The sequence below is a fragment of the Thermobia domestica genome, chromosome 5 (assembly GCF_964235325.1).
Source record: "Thermobia domestica chromosome 5, izTheDome1.hap1.1, whole genome shotgun sequence".
Classification (NCBI taxonomy): domain Eukaryota; kingdom Metazoa; phylum Arthropoda; class Insecta; order Zygentoma; family Lepismatidae; genus Thermobia; species Thermobia domestica.
This window is the reverse complement of record NC_137458.1, coordinates 94,191,884-94,211,657: the sequence shown is the minus strand read 5'-3', so window position 1 is coordinate 94,211,657 and position 19,774 is coordinate 94,191,884. Positions and strand designations below refer to the sequence as shown.

The window sequence follows — 19,774 nt, the reverse complement described above, 5'->3', positions numbered from 1 at the left end:
TATGAGGATATTAAGACAAATATGAGAATTGTAAGACAAATTAAATAAAAATTATGCCAAATATTGTATATTCATAAATACAATGCGGGGACCCATATGAGCTATGAGGGGGCCCACGACCCCCAGAAACGGCGCCCTTGCTCAGTTATATATTTCTTTACCATTGTAGTCTCAAAAGAAGTCCCAGTAAACTCATAATAATACTTTCCGATTTCAGTTTAAACGAGTTACCTCAATACATTTCCTTTTGTTTGATTTGGGCCCATGACTGATTCAATTCTGTCACACCTCCAATCAACCAACACGAGTTCTTGCGTAGGGGCGACGGGTGAACTTTGTACACACCTCATTATGAAAACAAAAGGTAGGGAAAATTTAACAAAAATGTTGGTGTTGCCAACTTAGAAATTATTTCTACATAAATAAAATCTTGGACATGCAAAGCAATTCGTCAGTTAATGTGTATTAAAATGAATTTATTAAAGGTATATTAGTATTTACCTTTCAGTGACGATATGTCTTTATCACTGAAAAACGAGAGGCGGTATATCTTCAATCCTGAGAAACTAGAGGCGGTATGCCATATCACCGCATACCGTCTCACTTCCACCATTGATAGAGGAGTGAAAGAAAAAATACTTTCTTGTTTTGACTGTTCTTAATCTCACATGACCTCTTTCCTCACTATTTCTTATTTGAATATTAAAGGAATTTTAATATTCGGACATAAGTTGGCATTAAAAAAAAAAAATCGTGTCATGAACATATTTGTCTTTCCTGAATGATGTTAGTAACATTATTTTAACGTTGTGTATTAATTTGTCATTAACTGGCAACCCGACATTGTTCGTTTGCTGATGCTCGCTTTAGTGCAAGTCTGTGGAATGTTGTTTTGTGATGCATTTAATTAAAAGTCGCAATTATGTAAAGTGTTTAATTGTTGGTTCGAATGTAAAGTAGTGTGGTATAATATGCAATATTGAAGTCTTTATGTGCTCTTGCTTGAATTATGAAGGACTTCGAGGAGTGTCAACAGAACTAAATTTCGGTAATTGTGTTTACATTTTATCATCTGGTTAACTCAGTGGTTCAAAGTGGTTAAATCGTGTTTTAATTTTGATAATATGACAGTTACATTTCTTAAGTGGAGAGCATCTCTATTCATAGGTACTCAAAGAGTACGTTATACTTAATGTAAGTTGATATGTAAATCTTAGTAGATAGTAAGTTACAAAATTAATACCCACAGAAGGAATACTAGAGTGAAAGTTCGCACATACGTGCTTATACAGCAGATTAAGGAAAATTACCGTAACGATGAAGAACAATTACACTGCCATTTGAAAAACAGAGAGGTGATACATATTTGAAAGGAAAGAAGTTTCCCCAACTATGCATTGTACAGGGTAGAATGAGAACCACGGTAGGTTAGTGGTTTAGGGCTTACCTGTGGTGCGTGGGTTGTCTGGTTCGAATCCCGGCATAAGTTTGTAATGTAGAACACCATGTTCGTGGGTTTTCTCGCGGTACACCTGTTTCCTCCCACTTTCTCATTTCATAAGTTTTTCCATTATTGACTGACCATAGTCGTCGTCTCCCGTAGACTAAAGGGCATAACGTAGGAGGTAAATTGAAATATTTCGTCGTGCAGGTGTAGTTTTGTCGCACCTCTAGATGTATTTGTTGAAAAATTGTATTTCTTTCACTTATTTACTTCTCATTGTCTCCTTAAAGATTTGCGCTGCGCAACATGAAAATATCACACTTGGCATAGATAAAATTCAAGGGGGCCACCAGGAGATAATGACTGAAAAATTACAGTATTTTTTTCGACTTCCATATAAATGTATGGCTTAACTACAGTGCAAAGGCATAAACCAACCTGTGCTAGGTAGCAACTAAAAAGCACGAATACTATCCACCCGAGTAAGGGTAGGGCGAAGCTGGTAGTCGGGAGCAGGTGCGTCAGCGATGGTGGGTATACGGGTAAGCGAGGAAAGTGAAAAAGAAGTGGATTTTGGTAAATATGCGAATTTCATTGCCATTTGTAAACATAAAATACAGTTTCTGAACGCTGTGCAGAAATACACCGCCGGCGGATTATAATAATATCTAATAGAGTCATCTTTCATATGAATTCACTTATTTTATCCACCATAAAGCACTTATTATGATTTTACACTAGTAACTCTACACTCGTGAATATGAAATACAGCTGTGTTACTTTGTATAAAATTTTGTCGCCTGCAGAAGTATGTCCCTTATAAATATATCTTTTCATACAAAGTATTCAATTTCACCTGTAAATCTTCCAAAATGTGGTGCGCCAAAACTACACCAGCACCTATTTAGTTTTCATTTTATCTGACGCAACCAGAAACTATGCTAGTCGTCTGCCAAAATTCGCGATCGCTTCCCCTGTTTCGACATTCTTTAGTGTGGAGATTATGAATGTACTCTTATGACCTTTAAATATTATTTCCTACAGAGTGGGTTCCCCTCTAGTGTGCAGATTGACTAGGAGAACTTCTGGTTATAAATTCAGGATTCTAATATATACCATACAAATTATTGTTCAAGAATACTAACCAACCTGTGCTAGCTGGTCACTAATAACAGGAATTGTATCAAAGCGAGTCAGCTGACAGAGGTCTACAGGGAGCAAGTCCATCAACGCAATGGACATGCTCGTGAGCGAAAATTGTTGCGTTTGACATACATCATACAGACTACTGTGCAAAAAGAGAAACTGACCTGTACCAAATTTCCACTAAAAGCAAGAAGTGTATATAATCGAGTCACGACAAGAGCGAAGCAAGAAGCCGTGAGCATGAGTGCTTGCAGGCGCGTAATCATAGATGAGCATACCTTTAAACGGAAATCCTTGGATTAGAGGAGTATTTACATAGTTTGGACATTTTTCTCTTTGCACTTCGTGACCTACAGCACTGTCTTCGCTACTAGTGAACTTCATTATGGCATACGTTGGAAGTATCGCACTTCTTGAAGCGTACTATTTGAACAGTAAGTATTTTCGATTTTTAGCAGTTTACAGGTAATATCCTTACATTTTCTTATTTCCTATGCATTACTCTTTTGTAACAAAATTTAGTATTTCTGCAAAATTTATAGTTTCATATCCTTAACGACCACCTTATTAAAGCGATTTCGCTCTAATTTTATTGCGTATTGCATGCTAAGATCAATCTGCACGGTAAAAATCAACGTTCCTATTAAAATACAAATGTCGAAGATACTAAAGAGTCGATTGTATCCAAGAAGTTCCGTATATGCAGTGATTATCTATTCTCTACCTGGACCACCGAACTTTTTTTTTTTTTTTAATGTTCGAACCTTTTTTTGATCTAATGTTAGATTATAAGACGTTGTTTAATAGGAAGGATAGCTAAATTGGAAAATTTTCAAGTAATATTATTTCGTCAACATCAATGTCTAAGACAGTTGTTCGCACAGGCGTTATTTGTGTAACTAAAGTATTATGTAGGAGTAATATGAAGTAATATAATGTGTGTAACCATCATTTTCACATAATCGACCACAAGGGAAGCAATAGATAAGTTACAGTATATAAAATTTATATTTTATGTACACCTTGTCTCAAAAAGGTTGAGCGCATTCTTTATTGGTGTTTTGAGGCAAAAATTTTCTAAGTCCAGCTTCGGGTATCTTCGGGAAAAAGTAAGCCAGGTTCGAACCTCCAAGCCAGCCTTTGCAATCGGGAAAAAGTTTGCAGATGTGTTTTTCTTCTTTTAAATATAATAAGACTTGTTACCAAGTGTTTAAAAAAGCAACATTGATTGAAATACTTAATAATACAATATTTCGAAACCTTTTATTAATGTGAGCACATGCTTGTTTGTCATTTAGCTTTCTATACGTAATGGAACATTTAAACACGTTAAAGAATCTTTCCATATGTAAAAGAATGCTCAAAGTTAAGAAATAGAACATAATTATCGCCTGAGTACTAAAATAAAAGTCAAAGTAGAACAGGAACAGCGTTTGTAATGGATATGAATGTCATAATTATCTTGAGATCCGTTATACATCGCTAGAAGCTTAGTTCTAGAAGTCCCTGTGTTAGCTCATCGGTAAGCTGTCGGATTTCAAATCATAAGGTTGTGAGTTCGAATCCCATCTGGGTCAATCCTTTTATTAAAATTATATTTTCCGCAATGCATGAAAATTATATAAAATAATTACATTAAAATACATAAGTTGTTTATATATAACATAATAATTGCAGAACATAGTAATTATTATGTTTAAAATATAACATCTGAGATAATTTTCACAGTAGGTCGTTATTATATATGAGAATGTTAAATTCAAGTTAGGAAAATCGTTTAATAGCAATAAATAAGTTATGTAGTGCATGTATTTGCAGCTATTTGTCATACAGATTTAACTTCTCAATATTCTCATTACAGTATGTTATTTATATTCGTGAAATACAGTATATTCCTACGGATATAGAAAGTGTATAAACAGAGTATCGAAAGTCGTATCCTGCTTCAAGACACATAACTTTTCCCGATCCCCTTAACGTCACGGGAAGAAACACAAATTCTCTTTAGAACGGAATGTCGTTACTTAGAGTCTCATTCGAATACGTTGAATATGCTTTTGTGTATTCATCTCTCTCTCTCTCTCTCTCTTTCGCTTTGTTTATGTGTGTGTGTGTGTGTTGCGGAATATCCCAAGTTGAATACAACATTTGCAAAGTATATGAGCATCATTGTCATCGAATACCAGAAATTGAAAGTCGTGTTTCTTCAGGTTAGGTTTGCGTGTTCATGTTAGCTCACTGGTAGAGTACGGACTTGCCACTGAAGAGGTCTTGAGTTCAAAGCCTAAGCTAATTATCATTCTTTTGTTAGTAGGATTGCACAGAAATCGGATACAAGGAGTGGTTTACTTCTAGAAATATTTTCAGAAGCGTTTAGGTAGTCCTGGAAAGGGCTGTTTTCGGGAGTTAAGTCGGGGACATTAATATTGTGTCCAAGACCCTTCTGAATTTATTACACGCTCCATTCTTCTGGGCATGGAATCTATTACATGGGTGACAAATCTATCTCCTTCCCCTACCTCCAGCCATGCTTCGGAAACAAGATGCCACAGGTCATCCTGAGTTCTTGGTGGATCTGCCTCAGGCCAACTTTCCCTTAGAGTACGCTTCACTTCTGCTCACATATTTTCCATGAGATTGAGGTCTGCTCCACGAGGCGGCCAGTCGATTAAATCAATCTCAGGGTGCCCTGCGAACCATTCCTGAACCACACGGGAATTATGTATTGGCGACTGGTATTGCTGGAACTGAATTACACCATCAGGCTGAAATACTCGTACAGATGGCACCATGATATTACTGATAATGTCTAAGTACTGAGCATTGTCCAGATGTCCTTCAATTCTATGAAGCTGTCCTGCTCCGCGACTGGAAATCCAACCCCAACATAAAATAGATACATGGCCACTGCGATTGCAAGCAGCCACATATCCATGGTCATATCGGGTGCCTCTCGGACGATACACAAAACCGCGTCCCTCCTTTGATGTTGTGAATATGGATTCATCTGAGAAAACTACGTTTTCCCAATTGAGACCCACATTCGCCTGTGCAAACGCGAGACGGTAAATTTTGTGGTCGTCTGAGAGTTTTTCCTTCACGGCAGCAACACGGCCACGTAACCCAGCATGACGAAGCCTTCGCAGAGCTGTATGCTTACTACCAGGAAAGAGAGAAGCTTCCCTTATCTGTCTAGACGTCCTTAGTGGGTCTAACCGAGCTTCGTTTACTAATCTCGCATCTTGGGCTTCGGTTGACACATGCGGACGATCAGGAGATCGTAAATTACCAGTCTGACCTGTAGCACCATATTTCCGAATCCATTGCCTTCCTGTAGAGGCCGGGACACCTACTCGCCTGCTAGCTGCAGTTGCAGAATAACCTTCCAACTCCCATAAAGTAATTACTGCTGTACGTCTATCCATAGTTACCAATGTTCTGAGCTGTGAGAAGAAAGCAATAAGTAAAAGCTAGTACCTGACGTGTGATTGGTTACTTGCACGACACGCCTATTGTGGGGAACAGCGTTGCCAGATCTAGCATAATGATGCTAGATCTAGCATAATTTGCATGTCTCTAGCACCTAGCATCTTGCTTTTAGCATCCTGCCCAAATCTAGCACAATTTCAGCAAGTTATCAAAAAGCCGTAAAACCTGGAGAAGTTGGTCGTGGGAAGAAAAAGAACGGCAGAAATGTATCCTCTTCCATTGATTCATACACTCGGTAAACCATACAGGCAGTCTTATTTTCCTAAGTAAGTTCGGAACGGCTTTGGGCTTTTTTTTTTGTGGCTCCACCCAGGGTTTTCTAATTCCTTAACTCCGAGGCATGGGCGGAGCTATGGGGGCAATTCTCCCCCTAACTTTTTGACAACTTCACCATCTTTACTTCTGACTTCATGATCATATTTATTCCTGAAATGACAGCTCCGAGACCGACCAAAAATCTGCCCCCTCCCCCAGCAGACGATTCCCAACTCCGCTTATGCTGCGAAGTAATTTTCTTTCAAAATATGTAAACAAAAACTTTGCATTCATTTATACGATATATACGCCATTGAGTTTGGCAACGACTGCAGTAATTTAGTTGAGTTAAAATTTTGGTGCGTGAAGTATTGAGTTCTATCCATGCATTCTTGCTCTCTGTGTATTTTAAGTTACGTTATCGTATCTCAACTTTGTTTTTTTTTTAAACTCCTGAATTAGTAATTATGAGGATCTAGCATAATTTGACCGAATCTAGCATAAGTTCGATCAGGTTTTGGAATAATTCCGAGCTGTGAGTCTGGCAACGCTGGTGGCGAACGACTTGGTCAACGACTCGCGAAAGAAATCTGAAAATGGTGCGCCGTAATAATAATAATAAAAACAGTTTTTATAAAGGAATATTAATACATACGAAAAGCTGTTTAAAGAATGAATTGTTATACTGACTTTACACGTATAAAAACATATACCATATACCAAACAGATTGAGCGGTATGATTATAGCTGTTTAGAGACGAACACTTTCGAAGTCCAACTTCGGGTGTCTTCGGAAAACAGTAAACTAAAGCTGCTGGTTCGAACCTCCAAAGCCAACCTTAGTAATCGGGAAAAGATGTACAGATATGTTTTTCCTTCTGTTAAATATAATAAGACATGTTGAAATGGTATTAAGTGTAGAAAAAAGTAACATTGATTGAAATACTTAATGATACAATATTTCGAGACTATGTATTCACACTCTCGTTTCGTCATTGTGATTTCCATACGGAAAAGAGCATTTACGTATGAGCTCAGTTATATTTCAGAAGCAGCTTCCGAAAAGCGGTCATGTTAGCTCAGTGGTACACCACCGAGCGTTTAAATCGTGAGTTCGATACCCGTTCAGGTGAGATTCCTTTATGATATTCTACGTTCCTCAATGCATGAAAATTATGTAAAATTGTTACATTACAATTCATCAGTTGTATATATATTTTCATATCATCAGTTGTATATATGAGTTGAATATATATATTCATATCATCAGTTGTATATATCAGTTGAATATATATATTCATATCATCAGTTGTATATATCAGTTGAATATATATATTCATATCATTTCACGACATAAGTAATTCTTATCTTTAAAATATAACATCTGAGGTATTGACAGAACGTCGGTATGTTATATGTGGATATTAGATACAAATTAAGAAAATCGTGTAATAGCAATAAATAAGTTATGTAATATATTTATTTGCAGCTACTTTCATCGCAGATAACTTCTCAATATTCGCATTACAGCATTTAGGTAGAGCATATCGAAAATCGGATCGTGGTTCAAGACAAAAAACTAGCTAGCCCCAAACTGTCACGTAAGAAATTCACGAATCGCAAAAGTAAAGTGAAGAGATTGAAAGCGGTAATTCCTTAATCGCTCTCTTTCAACTCTCTTATCTGCATTTATACATATAAAAGTGTATGTATGTATGTTCCATCATAACTCATGTATGCCTAGAGCAGGGTTTCTCAACCTGGGAGTCGCGGCCCCTAGGGGATCGCGAAGATAGGCGGAAGAGATAAATATAGTTAGAATCTAATACCAGAAATTATTTTTAAATATTATTTTTAATTTTGTTCTGATAGGCATACTTTTATTTTTTATACACACTGTAAAGAACAATAAAAAATAAGTCTACTGAACATTTTCAAAGGGTGTAGAATTCGTGTTACTATTCGGTTCAAAGTCTCTTGTCGTCGCGAATTCTGTCGAGAAATTTGAAGCTTAAAATATACAAAACGATAATCATGCCTATTGTTCTGTATGGTTGCGAAACATGGTCGCTTACTCTGAGGGAAGAACATAGACTGAAAGTATTTGAGAACAAGATCCTTAGACGAATATTCGGACCCAAGAGGAACGGGAATGGGGAATGGCGGAAACTTCATAACGAGGAACTACATAATTTATACGGTTACCCAACATTGTTAGGGTCGTCAAGTCTAGGAGGCTTAGGTGGGCAGGTCAGGTAGCTAGAATGGAAGAAAGTAGAAACGCTTTGAAAGTCTTGACTGGAAGACCAAACGGAAAACGACGATTAGGAAGACCTAGGGGCAGATGGGAGGACAATATTAAGATGGATCTCGTAGAGATAAAAATACAAAGTAGAAACTGGATCCAATTGGCTAAGGATAGAAGTCAGTGTAGAGCTTTTGTGAACGCGGCATTGAACCTCCGGGTTCCATAGGCCATAGAGTTAGTTAGTTAGTAGAGTTGTTTAAAAATGAATTTAAATCAAAGAGGTATGATATAAAACTAATGAGAACTGTATATAGAAATACTAGAAAAATACACATGAAACAAAACCTGCACATTGAAATACAATTAAAATTAAAACCTAATGAGATACCTAAGCATGGTGTAATTTCACTAGTGCAGCAATGCCCGGTTCAATCTTCATGACGAATATTATCAAGCCATTTTCAACTGATAAGCGATTTCTTATCTTTGTTTTAATGTTTACCATAAAAAAAAAACACTTTCGCACAAGTACGATATAGCAAATGGAATTATTACTTTTAAAGCAGCAATCACCAGACCAGGATATTCTTCTCTCCTCATCAGGCAGAACTTGTCCAAGTCTTCGTTACAGAAAACCAGTTGCAAGACTTGTCGCATGATCATTCTATTATTTGGTCAAGAAGTTGTGGGCTTAGATCGGATACGTTAATGGCCTCTTCAATGAAGGAGTTTAACATCCATCTTGAACCAGCACCTTCGTCGTTGGGAATATAGATATTACAGTTACTGTATCCACTGTCAGTGCCGGGCGCCGAAAAGAGGGGCCACACATTTCGGAGGAAGTGTGTTACTCAAGTTAGGAAAGTGCATGTGCACATGTGTAAAATAGAAGGAAAAACGTAATAAAATGTGCTCAAAATTAAGGAAAGGTAGGGTTTATTTTGAAAATGTTATTGAGCTTCGTGCCAACCATGGTGGCGCTTCGTAGCTAGTCTGTCGACGTCACTCATATATACGGTGACATCGTACTATACTCTCGCCCCGGGCAATGATTTTCCATGGCACTGTTCACTATAAACAAAAAAAAAAATGGATTCTACTATTATAGAAATAGGTATGTTAAAAATCCCACACAAGCTTATTATAAAACAAATTATAAAAAGGTCGCTGGCAAGAGCGTGTGATAAAAGGGGATCGTGATAGGAATTAGATTGAGAACCACTGGCCTAGAGTAATTTTAACCACATTTCTTATAGTTTCAAAAAGAGTGCTGTCGGGTTACCTATGGTGAATGGGAGGGGGATACATATAAAAGATTGCTAGAAAATGATCGATATTAGATTCATAGTTTTCGGGGTCGCTTAGATAAATAGTGAGACTTTCAATTTCGCTTAACTCCGATTAAGCTCTCATTAGTAGGGATGGGCACGAACGACTTTTCTTTGAAACTCGACTCGACTCGAAACAGACATCTTTGAGGTCTACTCTTGGACTCGGCGCGAAAAATATATTCCAACTCGACTCGGATTAGAGTCAAGTCGAACCAAAACGAGCCAAATCCTGTGTGTAGTCCTACCTAGACAATACATAGACAATAATTATTCTATCATCAATTATACTACTGTTACTACAAATAATAATATTATTATTATTATTATTATTATTATTATTATTATTATTATTATTATTATTATTATTATTATTATTACAACAACACCGTGTACAAACATGAACGATAGATGGTTAGTAAAGGAATACTAAAAGCTAGTTGACTGCCGACGTCGGTAGTCATGAAGTCTACAAGGCAAGGACATCGTTCATTACCCTAAGCTGTAAGCGTCGGTGGACTACAGATGGTCAACTATTGACCTCTCGCCAGAAATTGGTGGCCCCGCAGCGACGATCCGTGATGGCCCAAGTTCCATTTTGAAAACTTTACTACCAGCGGCAGAGACGCGATGAAACGCCAACGAACCACAAAATTACTCTCCCAAAATATGTTAAAATGCCTATATGTGTGATTTGTTTATATTTAGGTGAAACAAAAAAACAAAACAAATACCCCGGGGTGGACGCGAACTATCAATATTACGATTACTAGGCACGTGTTCTTCTGACTTCCCCACGGAAACGATCATAAAAAGCTTGGTTGTTGAAGGATAAATCATTGACGTCTTAATTTAGCCAATCAGACAAACCCCTACATCTCGAGTTCTAGGAGGTCATACCGTGAACCGTTTCAGATTTATTGCTTTCTGGTGGAGTACTATCCATGCGCAAAATTTGAGCATAATAGCCGACATGCATCTTCGGTGCCTCTTATCTTTAGTACAATTTTAACCAGAGATGGTGTGGGTCAATGAAAATTTGATCCACGACCCACCATGACCCACTATGACCCACCACCCAAATGACCCATTGGCCCACTCTGACCCATCAACCATCGTGATCCACTCTGACCCACCACCAACTGTGAACCACTCTGAACCATTGCGACCAACTCCGACCCATCAAAACCCATCGACATCAACTCTGACCGATGACCCACGTCCTCCTCTCCATTGACTAAAGAGATTACACTTGTAATGAAACAAGACTGTGAAATTATCACTTATCGGAGTTTGAATTTCTATCGTCATTGGCTCAAGCACCTCTTTGTTACAATACTGGTGGGTCTGACCTTTACGATATATAATGGCAAAGTGTTTCTCATCTTCCGAATTAAAATGAATTTAAATTTATCATATGTAATTATTTCTTTGTTGCCTTACAGACACATTTCAGTAAAAAATAGGGTGAAATTTAAAAGTTTCGAATCAAGGAAAAGTAGACCAACGTAAAAAAAAAAAAAAAAGGAGAGAGAGAGAGAGAGAAACTAATTTCTATGTAATTAAGCATGCCGTACTAATTGAAAATGCCCATGTAATTAAGTTTAGAATACAAATTTTATGGTCATTTTTCTCTAACTTTATGGCTTGATTGCCTTATGCTCGGAACGCTCCATATATTAAACACCAGCTTCAGCAATTATAAATAGAAAGCAGTGGGTATAAAATTCAAAAAGAACTTTAGTTTGCATTACTCAATTTTTTTCTCAACTAATATCAATCGTCTTCGATTATTTTTACAAATCAACCCACTACCAATTTCCAATATATAGAAAATGCACCCCCGTCCCCCCGCTCATAAAAGACAATTTTAAAAAATGCCAGGGCATATTCTCTTTATTTTTAATAAAGAGTTATATGCTGAATTTCAGCTCTCAGTTGAACGGCTTGTGAGATACTAAATTTTTCGCAAAAATTCGGACTTCTACTTCCCCTAAGGATATGTATTATAATGAAAGTGACACGCGTATGATAACTTCCCAGTTGGGATTGGAGCCTGATTATATACCAAACGTCAATTAATTTGACATTGCAATTTGACCGTGATGATTACGCAGACATAGTTACTTTCAATTTTTTATGATACATATCCTTATTTCATATGTTACAGATGATTCAAAAATATTTTTTCAAGCAGTTAGCTCCTCTAGAATCTCACAGGCTGCATCCCAAAATCCAACTCCTACTATCCTATGACAATCCAAAAGTGACTGAACTTTTTTTATTAGGAACAAATGACAAAAGAAAAATGGAGATCTTGAAAGTAAAATGTAGAAAAGCTCGGTGCCCCCAATAACTCCATATTTCTCCGCCCCTTCATTCCGAACTTAAAAATAAAACTTAATTCGAATATGGTTAATTAGTGAATTTATTACAGTTAAATTCCACTTACTACATGCTACAGCTACAACTATGTAAGAAAAAATAACAACTGTGAAACATGTTCTGAATTACTATTACATTTCTTACGCTATTATTAAACATATTAGAATAGTAAAAGAGGATTGTTCGTGAAATAGTATATTTGCTCATGATTTTTAACTTTTTCATACGGAAAAAATTAAAATATTATTCAAGTTTTAAAATTTGCACTCTGCAAATATGTTGCCCTCTAGGCAATGGGACTAATGTGGACTAATGGGAAATGCTGCACTGTTAGCGGCGCTGAAAACTTACGATTCGATTCTAATATCGGTTGATTTCGATATCTTTATGTCGCTACGTAACCACCCTGGGTGCTAATGGGAGCTTAATTGGACTTGAATTGAAAATAGAGCTATTCACCTAAGTGACCACGAAACTATGGATTCAATAATAATATTGACCCGTTTCTAGCATTTTTGATATGTATCCCGACAGTACTCTTTTTCCAGACTGTAAGAAATATAGTTAAAATTGCTCTAGATATATCAGAATTATGTTGAAACACACACATAAATCCAATTTTATATTCTGTATAGAGAGAGAGCGAGCGAGCGAGAGAGGGCGACTCAAGGCATCACCACTTCCACATTGCAAAAGCATATATCAGGAATTGAATTGAAAATCTATGTAAAGACTTTCTGCTGTGGCATGCTTCATAAGGACAATTCCAGTCTGCTCACGTGACCTTTGGGGTTCATGAATTTTTTTGCGAGCGTTCCGACTTTGGATTCTCTGTTTATACCCTCTGTTTATGCATCGAATAACTTTTCAAGAACATAAATGACATTATATATTATGAATGTTGAGAATTACTCTCCATATGACAAATAGCTGCAAATAAATACACTACATAACTTATTTATTGCTATTAAACGATTTTCTTAACTTGTATTTACATCCTCATATATAATACCGACCTACTGTGAAAATTATCTCAGATGTTATATTTTAAACATAATAATTACTATGTTCTGCAATTATTATGTTATATATAAACAACTTATGTATTTTAATGTAATTATTTTATATAATTTTTCATGCATTGCGGAAAATATAATTTTAAAAAAAGTATTGACCCAGATGGGATTCGAACTCACAACCTTATGATTTGAAATTCGACAGCTTACCGATGAGCTAACACAAGGTCTTCTAGAACTAAGATTCTAGCGATGTATAACGGATCTCAAGATAATTATGACATTCATATCCATTACAAACGCTGTTTCTGTTCTACTTTGACTTTTATTTTAGTACTCAGGCGATAATTATGTTCTATTTCTTAACTTTGAGCATGCTTTTACATATGGAAAGATTCTTTAACGTATTTAAATGTTCCATTACGTATAGAAAGCTAAATGACAAACAAGCATGTGGTCACATTAATAAAAGGTTTCGAAATATTGTATCATTAAGTATTTCAATCAATGTTGCTTTTTTAAACACTTGGTAACAAGTCTTATTATATTTAAAAGAAGAAAAACACATCTGCAAACTTTTTCCCGATTGCAAAGGCTGGCTTGGAGGTTCGAACCTGGCTTACTTTTTCCCGAAGATACCCGAAGCTGGACTTAGAAAATTTTTGCCTCAAAACACCAATAAAGAATGCGCTCAACCTTTTTGAGACAAGGTGTACATTTTCCGAAGATAATCTAAATGCTATTTCAAACGGCAACCATTTTCGCCTTTGACGCCTTAACCCTTGGAGCGATTCTGCCTTCGCTGGGCACCCCTTTATGAGGCCAAAATTCTTTCTAGTCAGTTACAAAACAAATCCTCTTTTGCAGTATTTTGAATAAAGGTGAAAGTTGCTAAATAAAATAATGAAGTTTTTGAAACTTAGGAGTAAACAAGTGCTTCTCGAAGAACTCGCAGCAATCGAGTCTGGGATTTCTTCATTTTATTTCTTACTCACTTTTGCTTCAAAGCTTCTTTGTTCCGGCTTTCAGTTCACCGGGAGGCTGTTTGCTAGGGCTGCCGAGAAGTTGGAGTGTGTCCAAAGTCCAAAGGAAAGTTAGTGTGCCAAACTTCATGGCTCGAACTGCAAAGAGGCTTGTGGAACAGAGAAGAACTTTAGACACTCTTGGTTCCAGTCTTACGTAGGCCTACATTGTCAGAATCTGTAGTGCAGACCATATACAATTTCTTCAGCGATAATAAAGCGAGCCATATGTAGCCAGAAAACCTGGATGTTATGTCTATAAAACAAGATGGAAAATGTGTTTTGTTATAACACTATCCATTACGACTCTAAAACTTATTCGATTATTTAAGAACTGTCTGACCAGAGATACAGTTATTTCTTAAAACTGAAATTATGTATAACAGTTTCAACAATCTCCCTGAGTTGATTCATTGAATATCTGAGGAAGGTAACGCTAAGTTGTCGAAACTGTTATACATTATTTCAGTTATGTATTACACAGATCAGAAAAATATTTTTGTTGCTTAAAAACTTCTACTGTACAACTTAAAAGAGACATTCAAGCTTTTTAAACACACTCACCTAAACATGCAAATAGGTTTCTCGAAGTTTGCTGATCCCAGACCAGAAACTATTCTGACAGGAGGATTTGGTACGCATCTGCACCATTCAGCAGAATTTATTATTATTTTATTGAAATACAGTACAAGGAAAATAACACATTGAAACATGTTACTGCAGTCGTCCATTTGTGTGAGAAGGAAGCTCTAGAACTTTTGTTTGACAAATTTCGAGCTGTTCAGAAGTTTTATGATTTTTTTTGACGGTGTAGCTTCGCAATACAAGAACGAAGAAAAAAAAACTTCAGCAATGTCTACCATCACCAGGCCAAGTTCCAAGTGGATGCAGAGTAGCATGTCTTTGTTAGTTATTACGGTAAAAGTGCCAGTGATGGTCTTTCTGGTTATTTAAAAAGAGAGACTGCTGAAGCAGGCCTACAAGGATCATTAGGTGATCAAATTTTGACACCTAGGCTGCTAAAAACATGCCGGAAAGTGTGCTGAGGAACGATTTCTGACTGAGAGGTTCAAGTATCAGAACCACTCGTAGAACACAATGCCATTTTGCTGTTATTTCCATTTCCCAGGTCAAAATTGTGGTGAAGCCATTTTCCATATCACTGTAGCATAAGTTATAGTCCGACAGTGAGCATGGATACAGGTTTCGAAAATTTAACAAAACTTCCCTTGATTTCATAAGTGTAGTAACAATACATAAGAACTTTATGCATTTCGTGTTTTATATGAGAATTAGTTACTTATTCTCTACTCAAATTTCATCATAGTTGTTCGGTGTATTTTTAAGGACCATTAAGCTATATATATATTTTTCCTTTGGAGGTTTTTAAAACATTAGTGTCACGTTTTTGTTACTATAAATATATATTACCAAAAGTATAGTGGTACGAATTGAAGACAAAAAAGTTGTATTTCTTTAGGTAAGGAAGAGTTGAAGATGCAAATCTTGATAACATTTAACACCGTCTGAGAGTCTGTCGAAATGCCTCATTCTTCCTCCTCGGCGAAAATTCAAGAACTCTGGGATCGTTTTGTTCAAGCCGATAATGTATCTTGCCAGGTGAGTTGTATATTAAGGATACTAGTTGATTTTGTGCTGGACAGACATGACATTTATATGTTTTCTTGTGATTTTCCCGTCTTTCTTATTTGTTTCACTAGTTTCCAGTAAAATCATCTGTGACTTGTAGAGTATAGGTGTTACTAAATGTTTCAATAGAACAGTAAAGACTGGTTTATTTTTCAGTGGATTTTCGTAAATTTTAATTTTTGACAAATTGTTTTCCTATTTATGGCTAATAGAACAAAACTATAGAAAGAAACCAGCTGTATCCATATCTATTAACTTTCTAGTATATATATGTGACTGACAATTTATGGCCTATGTAGTAAAACGTAACGTCATTAATGTTCTATGGAAAGCAGAAAACACGAAGAGTTGATCACTTGTGGTAATATTGTAAAATTTGTTGATTAATATTTTTGCATTTACAGTGTTAGATATTTATGATCTAAGAAAATTATATATATATATATATATATATATATATATATATATATATATATATATATATATATATATATATATATATATATATATATATATATATATATATATATATATATTAAAAACGTTAATGTAACCTTAAGAAAGAGAAAATCAAACTTTTTTTCTTCCACAAGTTAACTGTTTTGACGTGTTCACGCGTCATGTGGTAGGGGAAAGAAAGTGAGTTTGAGGTGTGTGAAGGTCACGTTTGATTCTATTTGAATTCTATGTAAAAGCAGAGGAGTTTTAAAAGGTAACGTTAATTTAATACACTTTTAAAATTTAAGTGAACTGAGGGAGGCAGCATATTGATTTAAATATCCACTGTGGGATCGCTAGTAGACGCAAAAAAGCAACTTAATTAAACTTTTACTTAACAAATTGATAGGATTTGATAATGAAATTTTAGTCTGGAACTAACTTAAGCAATTTTTAGTATACGTTTCGAAAAAGTCGTGTCGCCATCCTCGGTACGAGTCTGCTAGGGAATTTTTACATTGACTCGTGAACTCACGTTACTGAAAACATATCTGTCCGTGGAGAAACTCTTATGAAGGGTTACTCTTGGAATATAAAAAGATATTTTGTTAACTCAGAATCTGCATACAGAAAGTTGTTCTACTTTTTTCATTAAAAAAATATATATATTCTTTTATAAAATTAGTTTCGAATTTCACTAAGTGTGAGTACAAGGTTGTAACGAAGAACATTCAAAACTAAACATTTGATTGCATGCTAAGAACTTGGATCCGCCTTTCGTAAATACATGAATGTTGGAGTTAGTATTGGACATTGGTGTGAGTGCAAGCCTGTTTTAAAACAATTCTTACAAAGGTGAAAACGGACACTGAAGATCAGAAAATAAATAAAAGGTGCAGGTCACTGCATTAAACCTTCTACCCCGTGCATTCTTTCATGAGAAATAATTTTTGCCAGATATCGATTATTAATGAAACGTTTGTTTATGAAGTATCAAGAGAATTGTATGATTTGTATTCAGTTCTTTAAACTTTCTTTTTAAGTACCTCTTGTGGATATTTTCATGAAAACAAATTACACGTCATTATAGCATTATTAATAAAATATTGAAATAGGAACAAAATCACCCATCCTTTTTCAGAAAATCGTCCCAAAAGAAGCTTACCTCATTGGGTAAACCCCTTGTGGATTTTTTCATGAGAAATTACATCCCGTATTGTAAAGTTATTTATTGAAGTTTTATTTATCAAATATGAATAAAATCTGAGTTGTTTTTGAGAAATTATCTTAACAAAACTCGCCCCTTAAGGGTAATTTACTTCTTGTGAATTTTTCAAGATAAATGAATTATACCATATTGTCAGGTTAATAATGAAACACTTATTTAAGAAATATGGACCAAATCGCATGAGTCGTTTTGAGAAAATCATGCGAAGAGAATTTACCCCCAAGAGTTCACTACTCCATCTTCATTTTCAGTAGACAGATTACTTATACCACATTATGAGTGTGTTAATGAATTGTTGGTATATAAAATGTTAGCAAAGTCTTTATAGCCGTTTTCGAGAAATTTGCAATTTTTTATTTTAACCTTTGATTAAAGTACTCTTATTTGGGGGTGGGATGAAAATTCGAATCTCATCTCCAAAGAAAATAAAATTTCGTGTGGATACCTTGAACGATATGGCCTCCAGGCGAGTGTACAAATACCAGAACGCGGAAGGATGAACACACATTAAAAATTAATAACATATAACTTGTAAATCCTTTAAAATTTCGAATTCAATTTTTTCACAATCGCCGTATTTTGTCTCCGGGTTCGATTCCCGGTGGCGACACTCGGTCGAAAAAGTGTAACAGCTTTTTCAGGCCAGCCATCTTGAGTGATGTTTTTCCTGGGTTTCCCTCATTCACACCAGGCGCCAGGATAGTATGTAACATTCTAACATAACGGTTCCAGGCCGCTTCCTTCCTTCCCTTTCATCGGATAGTGTGCTCGCCGAGGGACGTCGTCCCTCATATACGTGACGGGCTAAATGGCTTTAGATGCCGACAGCCCAGAAATCTAAATCCTAATTTTCTTTTCTCCTATCGTCGCTCGAAAGTAAAAGCAGGGAGTAATTTATAATGCGATTTTTTTTCGGAAACTCTAACAAAGGTAAGACCTCCAACAAAGGACTATAATTATGGATGCAGATTTAAAATAAGTTTTTTTCTTTTTCCCTGAATGTAGTAACGAAAGGCGTGACATTAGCCCGTTGATTGTGTAATATTGAAGTACATGAACCCTTCAGGTGGATTCTTGAAGAAAAACAAATTCAGGGTTATGTTCACGGTTACCGGTAATAATTGTCCATGATTTAACGTAAAAATTTTCTCAAAAGGTCAGTACTGAGGATGACAATAAGAAGTCGGTGAAATGTACACCAAAAATTTAATTATAGGGGTGCTTAAGTAAGTTCAAGATTAATATTTTATTACAAATTTTCTGTTGTAGAAGTCAGCATGGCTGGATGTGTTTCTTGGAGAATTTCTGGCACAAGTGAAGGAAGGAAGAAATGTCGAGGACATATTGTGTTTCTGGTAAGTAATCACGTTATAATCATTACTGTTAGAGAGATTAAGAAGAAGATAAAAGAGTAATAAAAGTTTGTTATTAAAATAGTGAATAATAGTAATTTTGGTAGATTACTTTGGCACGTAATAGAATATACTAGCTCGCTTCATTTTTGCGACGATGAACTTGTGGGTTCCTTAAGTTAATGAACTAGTTTGTTAATAACATAGGAATATTAGCCTCTTTAGTTTTCATTGCAATAATAATTAAATTGCTCAAGTTTCCTGCAACTTTGTTCTTTTTCTAAATTATTTAGATTTTTTTATTCTTCCATTTTTTGTGAACGTAATTTAGAAGATAAAATGTGACGAAATTATATATATATATATATATATATATATAAAAGCCAACAATAAGTACGTTGTCCACATATAAACTAGTAATCCTAATTAGTGATTTTTATAAAACTAATAAATTTATAATTTGTTTATAAAACTTCTAAATGAGGGCCGTTTGTGGCTAATGATTAAGGAAAGATGGGAGATTTATGAAACTGTGTTCACTTGTTCAAGTTCATCCCGGGTAATAAAGGCAAATTTGAACTTTTTTGCCGACACCTGGGGAACGGTGGCCAGTTGGCCAGTAGACAGCTAATCAGTGGGCACTGGTTACTATTTGGTATTAAAATGTTCACCATCCTCTTAGGCATTGATCAACATCAATATGATCTCTGTGTGACTTACGGTTCCTGAGATTTGGCTCCTTAAATCTCCCGTAATAGGAACTATCTTTTGGC

General features: G+C 35.7%; 1 protein-coding gene across 4 annotated transcripts in view; it reads left to right on the top strand.

The window, feature by feature from the left end:
• The first annotated feature begins 838 nt into the window (after positions 1-838).
• mv (lysosomal-trafficking regulator mauve) overlaps positions 839-19,774 on the top strand; it is a 282,285-nt gene continuing 263,349 nt past the window's right edge. For 3 of the 4 annotated variants that reach the window (XM_081758816.1, XM_081758815.1, XM_081758813.1), the window contains exons 1-3: positions 839-1,048; positions 15,814-15,953; positions 18,919-19,004. In XM_081758816.1, the coding sequence (XP_081614942.1) occupies positions 15,876-15,953; positions 18,919-19,004 (164 nt within the window). In that variant the 5' untranslated portion in view covers positions 839-1,048; positions 15,814-15,875. The other variant, XM_081758814.1, reaches the window with a different exon arrangement.